The 16087-nt window shown below is 40.8% G+C and overlaps 2 protein-coding genes across 2 annotated transcripts; both read right to left on the bottom strand.

Moving 5' to 3' along the window:
* Positions 1–1243: 1243 nt before the first annotated feature.
* Positions 1244–11324, bottom strand: LOC119719788 (tubulin gamma-1 chain). The gene is made up of 12 exons (XM_038189278.1): positions 11114–11324; positions 9534–9646; positions 8729–8896; positions 8325–8393; positions 7843–7922; positions 6585–6711; positions 6031–6117; positions 5132–5287; positions 4499–4654; positions 3680–3841; positions 3358–3549; positions 1244–2507 (listed from the first exon to the last, which is right to left on the bottom strand). The coding sequence occupies exons 1-12, from the start codon at positions 11160–11162 to the stop codon at positions 2484–2486; spliced, it is 1383 nt and encodes a 460-aa protein (XP_038045206.1). The 5' UTR covers positions 11163–11324; the 3' UTR covers positions 1244–2483.
* A 2571-nt stretch (positions 11325–13895) lies between these two features.
* On the bottom strand, positions 13896–16063 carry LOC119719789. The gene is made up of 2 exons (XM_038189279.1): positions 15981–16063; positions 13896–15527 (listed from the first exon to the last, which is right to left on the bottom strand). Exon 2 carries the CDS (start codon positions 15503–15505, stop codon positions 14852–14854), a length of 654 nt encoding a protein of 217 aa, XP_038045207.1. The 5' UTR covers positions 15506–15527; positions 15981–16063; the 3' UTR covers positions 13896–14851.
* Positions 16064–16087: the final 24 nt, after the last annotated feature.

Here is a 16087-nt window from a genome sequence, read left to right on the forward strand (position 1 = left end):
GCCCAAATCATCAATATTTTAAGTGTTTGAAGGTGGATTGATCTTCCTCTTGCAGCCAAAAACAATTCTGAGTTGTTTGGAGAAAAGTCAATTTTTGGCCAAATTTGATCAAAAAGTAAGGCTTACCCCTTACAATTTTTTTCAATTTTGGCCGAAAAATGAAATTGCTTGAAACTTGCTGGGAAGATGCCTGAGGGTCCCTAAAGCACAATTGAACTGGAATTTGGGACAGATTTGGCATTTTAAAGAAAGATTGCGTCGATATTTTGGGTCAAAATGAGTGAAAATTATTAATTTTGGTGTCAATAAATCAGAAATTTTTGCCCAAATCATCAATATTTTAAGTGTTTGAAGGTGGATTGATGTTCCTCTTGCATCCAAAGACATTTCTGAGTTGTTTGGAGAAAAGTCATTTTTTGGCCAAATTTGATCAAAAAGTAAGGCTAACCCCTTACATTTTTTTTCAATTTTGGCCGAAAAATTAAATTGCTTGAAACTTGCTGGGAAGATGCCTGAGGGTCCCTAGAGCACAATTAAACTGGAATTTGGGACAGATTCGGATTTAAAAAAAAGATTGCGTCGATAATTTGGGTCAAAATGAGTGAAAATTATTAATTTTGGTGTCAATAAATCGGTAATTTTGCTCAAATCATCAATATTTTAAGTGTTTGAAGGTGGATTGATGTTCCTCTTGCAGCCAAAGACAATTCTGAGTTGTTTGGATAAAAGTCAATTTTTGGCCAAATTTGATCAAAAAGTAAGGCTAACCCCTTACAATTTTTTTCAATATTGGCCGAAAAATGAAATTGCTTGAAACTTGCTGGGAAGATGCCTGAGGGTCCCTAGAGCACAATTAAACTGGAATTTGGGACAGATTTGGCATTTTAAAGAAAGATTGCGCCGATAATTTGGGTCAAAATGAGTGAAAATTATTAATTTTGGTGTCAATAAATCAGTAATTTTTGCCCAAATCATCAATACTTATTTAAGTGTTTGAAGGTGGATTGATGTTCCTCTTTAAAGACATTTCTGAGTTGTTTGGAGAAAAGTCAATTTTTGGCCAAATTTGATCAGTCTGTATTTTGTCCCTTTTAACGCTTCCGCAGGTTCACTTTGCAATTGAAAATAAAATCGCCATGTTGGGTGCCGCACCACGTTAGGGTACATCAACAATCTATCACAAGGATGTGCGTTAATTATTTTTCAATTGCATACAGGAGAAAAGAGACTAAAAGTGGAAATGTGTAGGTATCAAAAACTACATTTTATTTCAACACATCCAACACCATTTATTTGAAAAAAATGCAATGGTGACGAAACATATTTACAAGTTCAGTCTCTGCAAAGCGTACATAATTTACAATTTGTTTCTACATTTTGTACATGGCTCTTGCAAATCATCTTTAAAGTGTGACATGGTTTGCCTTCTAAGGAATTCACATTATTCCATTTTTTTTCGGATTTTTTTCCCAATAAGCCATCAAACCAAACCATCTTTTGAAATTTTCCAAAAAAATCAACATAATTTTCCCAACCTCATCAAATTACATATGCTGCATAGCACATAAATTCGAAGAAGGTAGTACAGGCCTTTAAAACGTGGAACACTTTTTATGAAATTGAACGGAACTATAAAGCAAAACTATGGGACAAAGTGAAAAAAAATTGTCTACAGTTTTACAGATGACTTATGCATGCACATCAGCAATTTGGACCTCGTTATTTTTTCTAATACGAAGCTTTCCTTCCACTAGTCTATGGAATATCCCATTGCACAGCAAGGGTCTATGATATGTGCGTAGATTCGGCAATAAATTATGCAAAACAAGACTGTGTCTTGACCTCGAGATTCTGACCATTCAGCAGGCGCCTTCTGTCAGGTCTTCCGTTACCGGTCGATGTATTTCAAACTAAAACATGGCATCCAAATCGACCAACCCACAGCTTAGTCCATATTTCTGATGGAAATGACATCAGAGTTTCTAAAGATCACTCTGATTGGCTGGCAAGCGAGGTCATATCAAATTTGCATGCTAGCCAGGGGTGTGAGTGACCACTGATAAAAATAGCTGAAAACAGCTGAAAAAAGTGTAAAAAAGCTGAATGTTGGAGATCTCTTATACTTTTGTACCCAGCAAGTGAGGGAAAAAGCTGAAAAAAAGGGTGAAATCCAACACACTTAAAAGCTGAAATCAGCTTTAAAGCTGAGATTTCCTACCCCTGCTTATATCAGACGCTCAGCCGTGGCTCTGCCCACGTGAATCACTGATCCTCAGATTATCCTTCCACCAGGATTATTATACATTTTGTTCATGTAATTTTTTTCAAGCCACAAAAATACAAAAAGCAGGTCTCTCCTCATTGAAGGGACCGGGTTAAAACATGTTTAGGTTTGAACCTGTCCCAGTAACCTCTGATGCAAATTCTGTTTCCACAGCGTAGTATGTACAGATCTTTATTGAGCTTGGCGCAGCCATTCCACTTTATGACTTGCCTCCCTCTGCAGCCTGCAAAGAAGAGAAAAATAATATGAGCATTTGATAGAAACAGTGTCACTGTACTGATTTGTCACCACTTGTCACCAGCAGGCAAAGAAGTTTATTTAACAAAAGCAAACCAGAGCACTCCCATTCAAAATATCTTATGACCTGAGAAAGAAAAGCACCAAGGCAAACACAAAATAGGGTTCTCAAAAAATCTTAAAATGAAATTCCATGACTTTTCAATGACTTTTCCAAGATATAATTAGGGCTTTCCACGACCAATCCCTACACTGTTTTGGCATCTTAGGAGCCTATTTACAATGCAAAGGGCAGTCATCACACTGAGGCAAAGGATGCCATTCCCTTTCACATTCAAGGTTTGACACAACTCCACTGAGCACCACAAATGCATCACAATGATGCACTGACCATGCTACATGATACATGCGTCTAAGAGCAAGTACATGTGTATACTGGAAAGCAAGCTGCAAGACTGCCATAACCAAGTTTTACGCATTATATGGGTTGGACAGGATTCCATGATTTTTTTCTTGGAATATCAACTTTCCATGAATTCCATGAAATTAGGCTCATGTCACTGTGTCCCTACCCTGTTCCCCCTCCCCCTACCCTGCTGCCCCTCCCCCTACCCTGTTCCCCCTCCCCTACCCTGTTCCCCCTCCCCTCCTCCCCCACCCTGTTCGCCCTCCCCCTACCCTGTTCCCCCTCCCCTCCTCCCCCACCCTGTTCCCCCTCCACGTACCCTGCTCCCCCTACCCTGTTCCCCCTCCCCTACCCTGTTCCCCCTCCCCCTACCCTGCTCCCCTACCCTGCTCCCCCTCCCCCTACCCTGCTCCTTTCCCCCTATCCTTACCTGTTGTGTACCCCAGGAGATGTAGTCTGGCTTGGTAGCAGCATGATATTCATCTATCAGTTGTTGGACGACCTCTCTGGAGTTATCCAACTCATCCAAATTGTCTTTGAAGATGGCTTGCTTACGGAACTGTTCCAGGAAAGCCTCTCGCTTGCGTAGCTTGTCATACTGCTGGCACGTCCTCTCAAACAGCTGTGGGGAACCAGTGACGGTTCATGAACACCAGTGATTTTTACAATACATTAAGGTTGCGCATACACTAAGGTTTGCAAGTATCCAACTGTCAGGCAACAAGCCTAGACAGGGTTTCTAGCGAACTCACCGTAGTAATGCTGGTATGATTGGCCAGCATTAAGCCACTGACTCTATTAGCTGTCTGGACGTATGGTGACTTGCGTGACAAGGCAACCTGGATACTTGCTGGCCCCCAGGGGATGAACTGAGCTAGCTTACGCTCACGGATTCGCTGAAGACTCTTGTGCACCTAGGAAAAGTTACACGAGACAGAGCAGGTAGTGAAAGTTAAATGTAGAGAAATATAAATCTAAAGCAAAAAAAGTCAGATACAGTACTGCACACACATTGAATAATTGTGTTGGTTTTTAATTAAAAGTATGTGTTATGTCTCACCACAGATCAAATCTAGAAAGGCATATTGGTCAAAATCTAATTTGGATGGCAAAAGCTCTTTTGGTTTCGATTAAGGGCCCGTCTCACTTCATATCTGGGATGAGTTCTGGACCAGTTGCGGGTAGAATCATTCACTTTGTTCGGAACAAGCTCTGCATTTGTCCTGGACACGTTCCGGAGTATATTTTCATTAGCAACTGCTTGACCCACCAATACTGATAACTTCATTGTGGGAAGATTGCAGCGAAGTTGTTCAGAATCCTGCAACTTTTACCCGATACATAACTTTTTTCGCCTCCGATATGAAATAAGACAGGCCGTAACCAAAACTCATTTAGGTTTTCAGGTACCCTTGCTGATTGCTGAATCCAGCAACACCCCAAAATTAAAGACATTTGCAAAATGCAAGTAAATACAGATGCTATGCAATGTTTTACTCTTAGCATCTCCACAAAATATGGCCCTAGACTCCACACAAGACTCCATAAACAGAAGCTGCTGATGCTATTACCTGCGTTGGGTCCACTTCTCCTTGGATGATGTTCAAGATGGAGATGTAGCAATGGTTGCTCTGTCTGTCACGCAGTGTGGTAGACACCATGATGTTCTTGGGTTGTAGCAGACGTCGCATCACGTCTAATACTGTGGTCTTGCGGACACTCTTGGACTGGGAGGGAGAGAGATCGGGCAATTAGAATGTGGTAATAATGCCTCAGGAATGTTATTATTATTATTATTATTTATTTTTGGTAGTGAAACCAAGGAGTCCTGAAAAGTGCCCTAGGTACTATAGCTCACAAGCCTGAAGAAACCTGTAGGGAGAAGAAAATGAGAAGAAATTACAGTTTTAGAGGAAAACCCAAGAAGAATATTTTGGGGGAAACTCACGGAATCAGGTAGGGACTAAAAACCCAATCTACATGTTGGCCCACACGGGATTGAACCTGGGTCACAGCGGCGGAAGGCAAGGAAAGAACCGCTACGCCAACCTGACTCCCCTATTGAGTGTGTTCGATAACTTCCCCCAGCTTACTCGCGCCTGGCTCCTCGCGTGATGACAGACATGCGCAGTAGAGCTAAATAAATGAACGGTTTCGGGTAAAGTTTGGTGTAAGAGCTGGAAAGTTGAACTTTAACAGCTTACCTTGAGATCTGAGCTGACTGTGAGTGGCGTGTATCCAGTCATTAGGAAGTGTAGTCTAGGGGTAGGGATTAGAGATGCTATCAGTCCTATCAGGTCATTATTCATGTAGCCAGGATAACGAAGTGTGGTGGTACTTGTAGACATGATTGTTGATACCTGGAAAAAAGGTGAGAAAGTGACACAGCACCCAAATCATACTATTAATACTACTATTGTTATCGCTACGAAAATATGAAATGATTTGGTTTCAGTGTTCAGCACTGCCTTTTTCATGAGGTGTTAGAGTCCACCCTTTTTGGCTTGTCATGTTCAAGCCTAGTACTGTACAACACCAGCTTGGTAATCACATTGAAAAATGTTAACAAATAATGACCGTTTGTGAGTGCAATGGTAAGAATAATTTCATGAGTTGACATATGCCGAGTGGAATGGAACATTCCATTAAAAATTCCAGAATAAATCTTTATCATCTGATTGGTTGACTTTTAAGAGCCAATTTATTCAGGTTAAAAACTGTAAAAAAAAGAAGAAAGTTTGACAAGTTCATCAAATTTAATTTATGCAAACTGTTCAACAGGTTGAGAGCCATCACATTCAATTTATCTCGATTTAAAACAGCGCCACCACTGGCAGCAGTGACACCATGCAATGGAAGTTCTATTCACCGTGCAATAGAACTTCCATTGCACTGTGTGCTGCGCGCCATGCGTTGGGACGATTAATTGAATGACATGTGATCAACGATCCACCAATCAGATGACTGGGATTTATTCAGGTGTTGTACAATACCAAATACCTGATACACCAATTAATTAATCAAGTAAACAAAATATTGTGGCATTCCTGATTGGAAGACTGACGTGACCTTTCTGCTTCCACACAACTCCACATCTACGTACCATTTGGTTGATCTGTGTGAAGTCTGGGTTAGATAGATGCAAACGCTCGCTGGCTATACGATTCATAGCTGTGTTATCCAGCACAACCTGTAAACAGAACATACTAAGTTTAATATCACAACACAAAATAAAACAGAAAGCAGAGCCAGTGACATCCTGCAGCATTGGGGAGGATTTTAAGTACAATCTAGGGCTAAATGTATTCACGGCTGAGCATAAACAACACAAGGTCTGCCCTAAGACATTGACAAAGTGCATCCTCCAAAATCAGCCACACATTTTCGCCATGTAGCCTCATTCCTGCAAAATCCTCCATTTTGCAAAATCCTCCGTTTTGCAAGGAGTATTTTGGAGGATTTGGGAAGGTTAGGATTAAAGAATGACCCATATGCTAATAACCAAACAAGAACTGTACCAAATTTTGAGCATATCATAGGTTAGTGGATTCACCCAGCAGGCTATGCTGTGTATGATAGCTCTCCAGTAACTTTACAAAGCTCGATGCACTGCTCTAACAAGTTACCCGTGTACAGTATTAAGACTCTGTAACTCACCACACAGTCTGCATTCTGTGTCAGTCTCTTGAGTGTTAGCATGGAGTTATATGGCTGCACCACTACGTCACTGATCTCCTGCTGGTTGGGAAAGACTGAGTAGGTCTGGATTAACTTCTTGGGAAATCTAGGATGGAAAGCAAAGCATAATATAATGATGGTAATGTTAGGCGAAACATTTACCATAGTGCACGCACTACTTTGAGAGACAATTAGTCCAATGGATGCAAGCTCAGAAGTTGAACTGAATCTTTGGATTGGAAATGTATATGGATTGGAAATTATTCCACATGTCACATTAACCCTCTGTCTCTTTGGCTGGCAATTTCAAGAAGGCCAGCCCAGCATTAAAATTAAATCAAGTGACTGTTTTTAACAGTTTAGTGCTCCCTGCCTTCATAAAGCAGGATTGACTGGCTGTGACTGTTTATGTAATTTGATACAGCTTTGCTTTGGCTGTAGGAGATTGACAAGCCAGCTGTACCTTTCAGTTATTTGATTTTGTCTGTTGATGGCATTTGACTAGTCACAATGCCTACAAGAAACATGATCTGACTGTTGGTGACTAGCATGTGTATAGACATGGCAGGGGAACAGGATTGAATTTTTGACTGTCTGTGACTGATCAAACAAAAGGAGGGTCTCAAGACAAGTGCACCATTCAACCAAACAGCTCCACAAAAAAAGTGGCATTATCATCTTCTTTTTTCAACAACTGCCAGTGAAATCTATAATTTAGGCTCTCTTTGCCATCCTCAAGATAACCATCATGATTTTTAAAGCATTGCATTTTGTACAACTAAATCTGAAACCACCGAAAATTGTGCAACATATGGCTTTTACTAGTTTCAGTCATGGTAGTCGAACTCCACGTGCAAAAGCCCTGAAGCTCTTTACAAATTATGTGAGGGGTTAATGCTTAAACTTATTTCCAGCTGTTAAAAAAAAACTACTCCAATCCGGGCTTACTTACCGGTACATGTTTGTGCCTCTACGATACAATCTTTGCATTAACGACTGGAGGAACAGATTAAAATTGCACTCGCAATACAGATGTCACAGTGCCGTATTCATGAATTTCATTTAAATCTAATTTTAAAATTCAGACTTTGCAGGGAAAAGATTGTTAGAAAATCAGAATTTTGGAAATAAATTTGAAAAAGTCAGATTTTTGATAAAAAATTGGGAAAGTTTTATCTCTGATTACAACAGGTGATGGTGTATACTTCTTCATTTTTCCTAGCTGTCTTGTACTGACCTGTCGTTGAGTCTTTCCAGCAGGTACGATCCCATGCCCGACCCTGTACCCCCGGCGATAGAATGACACAGTACAAAACCCTGCAATCAACACAAATGAAGTAAGACGTAACATCACTCTAAAGTAGCCAAGAGTTGTAAGAAGTGTTCTGTGATGGACATTTCTTCCAAGATTCTATCAGGTCACAACTTGGTGCAATGGAACGTAATGTATAGACTAATTCAGCGACTGTCGCTTTCTGCGGTGGCGCAAGGCTCACATGAGTCGTGCTCAGGTAGTACGCACGCACTCCGCGCTCCTTCGACCAGTGAGGGTAGGAAACAGATTGTGCTTATTTCGAGCTGCTGCAGAGAACTGGTTTTACGGCGTGATGAACAGGGGTAATAATTGAGAAGTGCTTTGAAACTTCGGCATAAACTACTACAATAAATGTATATCAGCACCATATTATTGTAATTGTTATTATTATTATTTCAACCGACCTCTAGACTGTCACTACCATCAGCCTCCCTGTCAATGATGTCAAATACTTCCTCATACAAACGATCTCCCTGAACATGAAAACAAATAGTGAATGTCATAACAAGTTAGAACATGATCCCATATAGTTGTATATATCCATTACCACTGGGGCCAAAAAAGTCAGATTCACCCCGTTGTCCATAATGCAATGTAACCTTAACCTTTTAGCGACAGTTCTACATTGCATTACATGGTACATGCAATTCCTGTTGAATCCATCAAACTGTACAGTGCTGCTAGGTGGATTCAAGCAATACATGGAGTAACAGGCAGGACTGTTTGGCGCAGTACATGCACACGTCACATGTGACCTTTTAAAATGTTAAAAATGTAAAATTGGCAAGAAGTTGGGGGTTGATTGTACCTGTTCATATCCTGATGCCCAGTTATTACCGGCTCCCCCACCGTGTTTGGACAGGTAGATGTTCTCTGGGTTGAACAGATTGGCATAGGAAGAATTCAGAATGCTGTGGATGACACGGGGCTCCAAGTCTAGCAGCACAGCGCGGGGAATGTAATGCTCATCATCTGCCTGTATGCATGACAAAGGAAGGGATTGTTGTAAAGTGTCCTGCTTAGGGACATCAGCAGGATTCATAGCTACATTCTTAGGCATCTTTGAACTGCTACATGTATCATAAGTCAACCCTGATTATATGAAATGGATGTGGGTTGCCTTTCTGTCTTTATAGATCAAACTGTATTGGTGTTCTCATACTGAAATGTTGAAACTAGTCACAGACTGTACAATATAATCTTTCCGACTTCCATCCGAGATCCATCGAGCTTTTAACATTTCATGTACATGTAATCCCTGATCGATCCTTACCAAACCAGAGTAGGTTTTAATCCAGTAAGAATGCCTTTTTGCTAAGTTCATTTTAAGTGTTGCAAGTGCAACCAAGCTAAAAATCTTGGGCTTGACTCAGATCCAACCCTGAGAATGTACATGTTGTGAAAAAAAAAACATGAATAATGATATCGATGAAATAGATATGTTAACCCTGATCTGCACATAATCTTAAAAAATCCAAGCGGTTTTGCAGGATTGTGTATGACTAAAGATGGTAAAACGCAGCAATATTTACTGCATACAGGGTTGATGTCTTCACTTGAGTCTTGTGAGCTGCCAACACAAAAGTTCCCTTAAAATGTCCAACAGTGCCTACCTGGTAAAAGAAGACATCTTTGCGATCAGTGTCATTGGTAGCGAAGTCCTCCAGTATTCCTTCTGGGCTGATGCCATGCTCTGAGCACAGCTGCTTCCAAAACTCAAAGCCAACTGCACAGTGTAAATAGGAAATAGCAGACTTGTTATTGTGTTGAGATAATTAAGGGCAAGATAGTTGGCTGGCAATATGTTATGCAGGTTTTCTTTTTACAAATGTATCTTTTAAGTAGTTCATCACTCCAAAACGACGTCTGCAACCCAAATCAAACTTTTTATATGTATTACATTATAAATACACAAGTTTACACGATCACCGTTCTAGTAGGAGTACTATGGAGGTAGGAATTCCGGCGATCGTGTAATGTAGGGCCCGGTTCCTAGTATAAGGGAACAAAATCCACTTTAAAATTATTGGACCTACCAAACTAGTTGCAAGTTGGCAAGTAGTAGAGGGCAGGGTTTTGATTTTTTGAGGGAAATTTGGGGGTAAAATGACGATGACAGTGCGGTGACAACATGCGACCCGAAAATAAAGATGGCGATCACCACGCGATGTACCGTGCATGAGCACGCACGGCGCTCTGAATCACAAGGCACAAACCGCGCAGGAAAATCGTGATTTCTACCCCACGAATCTGTTCAAAATTGCAAAATGGGCATCATTAGAATTAGATTCAGAAAAGTCTGCTTTTGATTGTAAAGGTGATTTTTGAGCAATAAAAGACATTTTTGACCCTAATTTGATCAAAACAAAACAGGGGCCCTACACTTCACGATCGCCGGAATTCCTTCCTCCATGCTAGCCTAGGACTTAGGAGGAGGCTAACGGAGAAAGCCTTCTAATTCTAGAAGTAGATCATCATGATCACTGGACATGCTGGATATGTCAGCATACGTCTAGAATTAGAAGGCACCCGCCGTGTGCCTGGGTATGTCATTGTCAGCAGAACAAAGGTGTGGTGGCGCATTTGAACTTTAAAGGGAAAATACAACATTTGCAAACATCAAAAATAAAACTACCAAATCATTTTGAAATACCTTGCTGGACTGTTAGTGAATGACAGTGTAAAGCATCCTGTAAAATCATGGCACCTGGTATAGGCCTACTGTCATTTTCAAGAAAAGTGGTATTTTTGTATCAATTTCCAACGCTGATTGGCCGATCAGCGTTGGAAACAACTGGCTTTTTTTCAAATACTGGCCCCAATTGACCATCGCACATCAATTACAAACCAATGAACGGGAACAAGCCAGCTACACTGGTTCCCTGACCTTACAATTCCCCAATGTATGTAAACTGCTCTGTTCTTCTTATATGGAGTCAGGGAACCAGACTACAGGAAAATGATCGTTTTTCTTGGTTTTATAGCATTTTCGAACCCAAAACCTCAAAAAAGTCAGTGTAACTATATTTGCTATATATTTCCAACCCCCCAATTCCATCCATTTCTGAAAATTACAGCAAAAGCAAATGATGTATATTCCCTTTAATTGAGAAAATAGGCAAGTAACATAACACAAAATGAATTACACGTCAACGAGTAAACGACCCTACCCAAAATTTAACGTGAGACTTACTTTGGTTACCACACTGCCCAAGTTGAAGAGTAATTATTTCACGAGGCATGGTTGCTCTTGTGGTAGTTAACGCTGCAGAGAAAATCTTTCAACAACTGAATGTAGACCTGGTGATTGTGTCTGTGACACTGTAGAAAATGTCCAGAACAAAATCGTTTTGTGGCGCCATTAAAGTCCGTATCGGTTGGTCGTGATAGCGCCCTCTCGCGGCGGCGTGTTATCACGGCCGCGGGTTATTATCGCGTATTAAACATTGATATGGAGATCAATGGTATCAAATAACAACGTCTAGCCCCTAGACTAACGTATTGACATACATGTATGACGTCATCGTAGGTTATCACGTGATCTCCAAATTATGAATGAAAACTGGCTTAAGTATTCCCAGTCTGCATTCGGCTCGGCGCGGCGCACCTTTCTTTTTCATTTGTATATTTTTTGGGGTCAATACTGGGTCACAATATAATCGGTAAAACGAAACGATTGAATGGCTTCATGATGAGTGCCTTCTATACACATTGGTTTGTGTACTTTGAGAATATTTATATTGGTGGGTGTTTTTCGAAGGAGGTGGGCGAAGTACGATTGGGAAAGAATTATAATGTTGCAACTGACGCTACTTTAGCGCCGTTGTGTACCGAGTTAATGGAGTCAAGAAAATGTTCGTAGTACAGTATTTCCTAACAAAATTGGAAATGTTTCTCAGTCCCAGATTCGTATATTATCATTTTCGCAACGACTGCACTGACCTTCACTGAGATGATATATGAAGAAAAAAGCAGCGTCAGGTCGCAACATTCTCAGTTTCTACGATTGACCTCTCGCGGTAGCCTGAGAATCGCGTCAACGCAGCTTGTGAAATATTGTCCAATTCAATGATAGTTGATACTTGAATAAAGAGGAGTAAGAGCACATAATCCATGCTGAGAACTAACATGGGGACGGGTTTGTGTTGCCGCGTGCAGTATATAGCCTTTGGTAACTGACCAAAAAAATGGGCAAATTATTGATCTGTCACAGCTAGTACCTCGTCCTGGTTCGCATTGTCAGCGATTTATTTTCCTTTTGTATAGAATTGGGTCGCAGTCATCCAAATGGTAATGTTGGCATAGCAACCGTTATCATCAGATCGATGGTTTTGTGCTGCAATGTAGCGTCGGAGTTGCAAGGTAGCAGCGCGGGAAAATGGCAAGAAATGAAGGCCGATATTATGCCAATATCACTGCACAAGGCTGTGTAATAATTGGCCTACCATCAGCGTTTGAAGACAAGACACGGGCGTGACTATAATCTGCACACGATGAAGCAGCGTCACGGCACGCCGACGTTTTCGGACTGCTTAGGGTTGCCATGGTAACGAACGACTCGCGTCTGTGTTGGCTTGCCACGTGTACGGCGAGACATGATGCCTGAGATGAAGCGAGGACAGCAACAAGTGTCAGAGCTCCAGACCGAACACCGATTCATGAAAAACAAATATGCATGCATGCCGCCGTTTTGCTCGCCTGTATCACAGTTAGATAGGCATGGTTAAATTTTGTCATTTTAATCCTGGGCATGTTCCTATACTCAGACGAAAGCGAAGTCTTCTTTTGTTCCTTTTACAGTATCTGACATTGTTGTTAGGTCGGGACGAGATGTATGGGAGGCTGCAAGATACAAAGCATGTAACTATGAGAGTTATTTTTTTTTGCTCAGAATATCATTTCCCTTTCGATGTTCATCCATTCATTCATCTGCAATCATAAAAAAATATTAAGGTATCTTGATAACACAAACTAAAAACAATATTATTCTTGTACCATACATAATAATAAAGTGCGAACATTTATTGAAACATGAACAAGCGTGCTCTTTCGGCCGTTATACTAAATATGAAACTGGTAGCGAATTTTTGAAATGAATTTCACAGGCTTATAGTTGAGAATTACAGAAGTGGAATAAAATATCTGCCCGTCACTACTTAGAATTTCAAATCGGAACACACGATTTTACTACCTAATGGGGAATGACCTTTACACATCACTAGGCACAAATTTTTGAATAAAATATGATGCAGGTCAAATTGTACAACCAAATTTCATCATTTCTACAGTGTGTTAGCCACCGTTCGGTCACATTGTCACCATCGATAGAGACAAATTAGCGGGAGCCTTTGCACTTCATCAAGTAATTTATATCGGACTTGCGACCATAGCAATGTTGTTAGTGTTTAATTGACAATGCCTGCGACTGCAGTCGACGCCGAGGCTGTAAAATTATACTTGAACGATACACTATGAAATTATGATGGCAGTAGAATGGGCAATTATAATGCCTCCCTGGCTAACATCAATAATTTGTCTAAATTTAATAGTCTCTCATGTAAATTACAATCCAACGGGAGGCAATTTTTTTTTTATTTAGACAAGCACTCCAAGAGATGGCGCTGGCTGGCAGGGGTTAATCATTAATTAATGAACCAAGGTTGAGGTGCTGTAGGACTATATTAAAGGGGCTGTGAAATTTGTTTGAACGAATCCGAAAAACTTGTCTTTTAATGTTTGGTTTAAAATTAAAATTAAGGGTTAAAGTGGATCTGAGTTTAACCAGTGCTTTGTATACCTATGGAAAGAAACATATAAACTCGAGTTCAATACACGTTTCCTTCACAATCAAGCCGAATGGCAATCATTTGTGCGAGTAATCCATTGAATTGAACCGAGTTAACCGTTTTTTAATGGCATGGAGTGTAAAACAGGGTTAAGTGAAAGAATTAAATGAACTGGGGTCAGTTTAAAAAAAAAAGCGAAAACAAGCCGAGCCAAATCCACATGCAATCACAAACAACGGTATTATAATATTATCAATAGGCCAATAGAGTAGCTTCAACTCGAATGTGTATCATGTTCTCCATAGGCTACACGAAGCAGGTTCTTGAAAGTTCGATTCTGTTCACAATTAAAACACTGAATTAAATACAAATACATGTACAATTGTTACTATTCAAGCCCTTATGTGCTATCATTCAATGTGCATCCTCTCGACTGACACAAAACTCGAACATTGTGAAGCAGCCCGCAACAGCCATTCACACACACATACCCATGTGAAAAAAAAATCTTATGACCAATCCCAGCAGGTGTATGTAGCGTAAATATCCGACTCCATGCAATACGGATTCATTGGTAGTATTGCCCATGCGTAAGTACGATAATCATATGCTATTTTTAGGGTCACATATACGAGAAAGACCTGTCACGTGCAAGATATTAACCAATAATAGGGAAAATTTGTCCGATTTTTATAGGAGTCAGATTTTCATATGACACCGGCAATGCAAACCAAGCAGCCGGCCTCGCTCTAAAAGTCTAAGGAACGCGCGTATTGGCCGCCCTCGCGGCCAAACGTTCTTTAATTAAACTGGCCGTTATGTTTAAGGGCGACATTTTTGTGGAATCTTTCCACGATCAAGCACACAAAGGCCATCATTTTCTTCACACATCGAAAGTAAAACTATAAACCAATGATCACAAAAATGTCATAGGTGATATGTCCTTTCCAATGATGGTTGGACCAAATGTATGTTTTTTTTTTTGGAGATGATTGTGAAAGATGGCTATCCAAGTTTTGTTGTTGCAAACGATTCATCGATGTCCAAGTTATCTTTTATGGCAGTGATAATTGAGAAAGTTCAGTTGAGGGATAAGTGAACTGTAGCCAATCAGATTGCTGTGATCATTGGATGCCTTTCAAATTCTAAAAATAGCCAGCCAGAGCAATCACAGCCGGCAAAACCAACGCCCATACGGCCACGCCCTGTGCCACGCCCTTACTGCACACATTGCGGGTATCATTCCCCACGAAGCAAGGTATAGCCACGCCCTCTCTGCATTCAGCCTCCGGACGGCCCTGAATACTCGCGTAGATGCCACGATGTACAGCCTCAAATTGCCCATCACTCGGTTCCTCAATGGCGCCAGATTCTTCATTCACGTCGAACACCACGTACATGCCTCCTTCATATTTCTTCAAGAACAGGATGTACTCTTTGCCCATCTTCAGATCATTTTTGACGCAGTCCGCCGCCTCCTCCCTCACGGTGATGTTTTGCAGTCCCATGTCGTCTTGATTGGTGGAGTTGGTCTCCGCACCATCGCCGGTGATAGCTGACTCGTGGTCGCGTTTGAGCCAGCATAACGGCTCCAACTTCACCTCGTACTCCACGTCGATGGATTTATTGGTTATAGTCTTCATCTTGTCAGAGATAACGGTACCGTAGATGATATAATCCGGTACTTTGGCTCTCTCTTCCAGGGATTGGGAATCGCTAGCTTCGGGTGGTTGGCAGGCAAGAGTCAGGCCTACCATCACTAACATGAACGACAAGAACTGTAACACTGCCATCGCCATGGTGACTTAAGTGGGATGTGTTCTAAAGACAAAAAAGAAAAACCCCACTAAGAATCTATTTCCGGAGGATGGATTAAACATAAATTGCTCTCCATAAAATTCTCAAACTAAAAACAGCGCAAGATCTAGGATGCTTTTCCAATCCCTTTGATTTTCTACGTGAAGCCTTTAGTTCTGTCAGAACAAAATGATCGACATTTCTGGAAAACTGTGATGTAAAAGTCCCGCATGGAGCGAGTGTAAATTTTAGTCCCAGGCCATCACAATTGCATTCACGGAAAAAGTCTTATGTTTAACATCCCCAAAGAAGAAACAATAAAGTACACTGATAATCACTTAGAAAAGCGGTTATGCATGAAAAAGAAAAAAAATGATCACCGAAAAACTCACAAAACCGAAAAATTACTTCGATTTGACTTGAGAAATTTGAATTGATTTAGACCCATTCCCAAAAACCGGTACTCCATCGACTTACCTAGTTATCGAGTGAAGCGCTCTAGTCGTCAACAGGTCCAGTAATTCTCAGTACTCCGGTGTGCTATCTAACAGTCAACAAACGAGCCGTAGTATACGGATGCAGAA

The sequence above is a fragment of the Patiria miniata genome, unplaced genomic scaffold (genome assembly GCF_015706575.1).
Source record: "Patiria miniata isolate m_02_andy unplaced genomic scaffold, ASM1570657v1 HiC_scaffold_8, whole genome shotgun sequence".
In the NCBI taxonomy this organism is placed as follows: Eukaryota; Metazoa; Echinodermata; class Asteroidea; order Valvatida; family Asterinidae; genus Patiria; species Patiria miniata.

Bases quoted from the DNA above. Each gene is read 5' to 3' on its own strand.
- LOC119719788 (XM_038189278.1), bottom strand. From the start codon at position 11,162: ATGCCTCGTGAAATAATTACTCTTCAACTTGGGCAGTGTGGTAACCAA. The intron at 9,647-11,113 runs GTAAGTCTCACG...TACACTGTGCAG, and splicing joins TGGGCAGTGTGGTAACCAAA to TTGGCTTTGAGTTTTGGAAG. The intron at 8,394-8,728 runs GTACAATCAACC...TTTCATGTTCAG, and splicing joins GGGCATCAGGATATGAACAG to GGAGATCGTTTGTATGAGGA.
- LOC119719789 (XM_038189279.1), bottom strand. From the start codon at position 15,505: ATGGCGATGGCAGTGTTACAGTTCTTGTCGTTCATGTTAGTGATGGTA.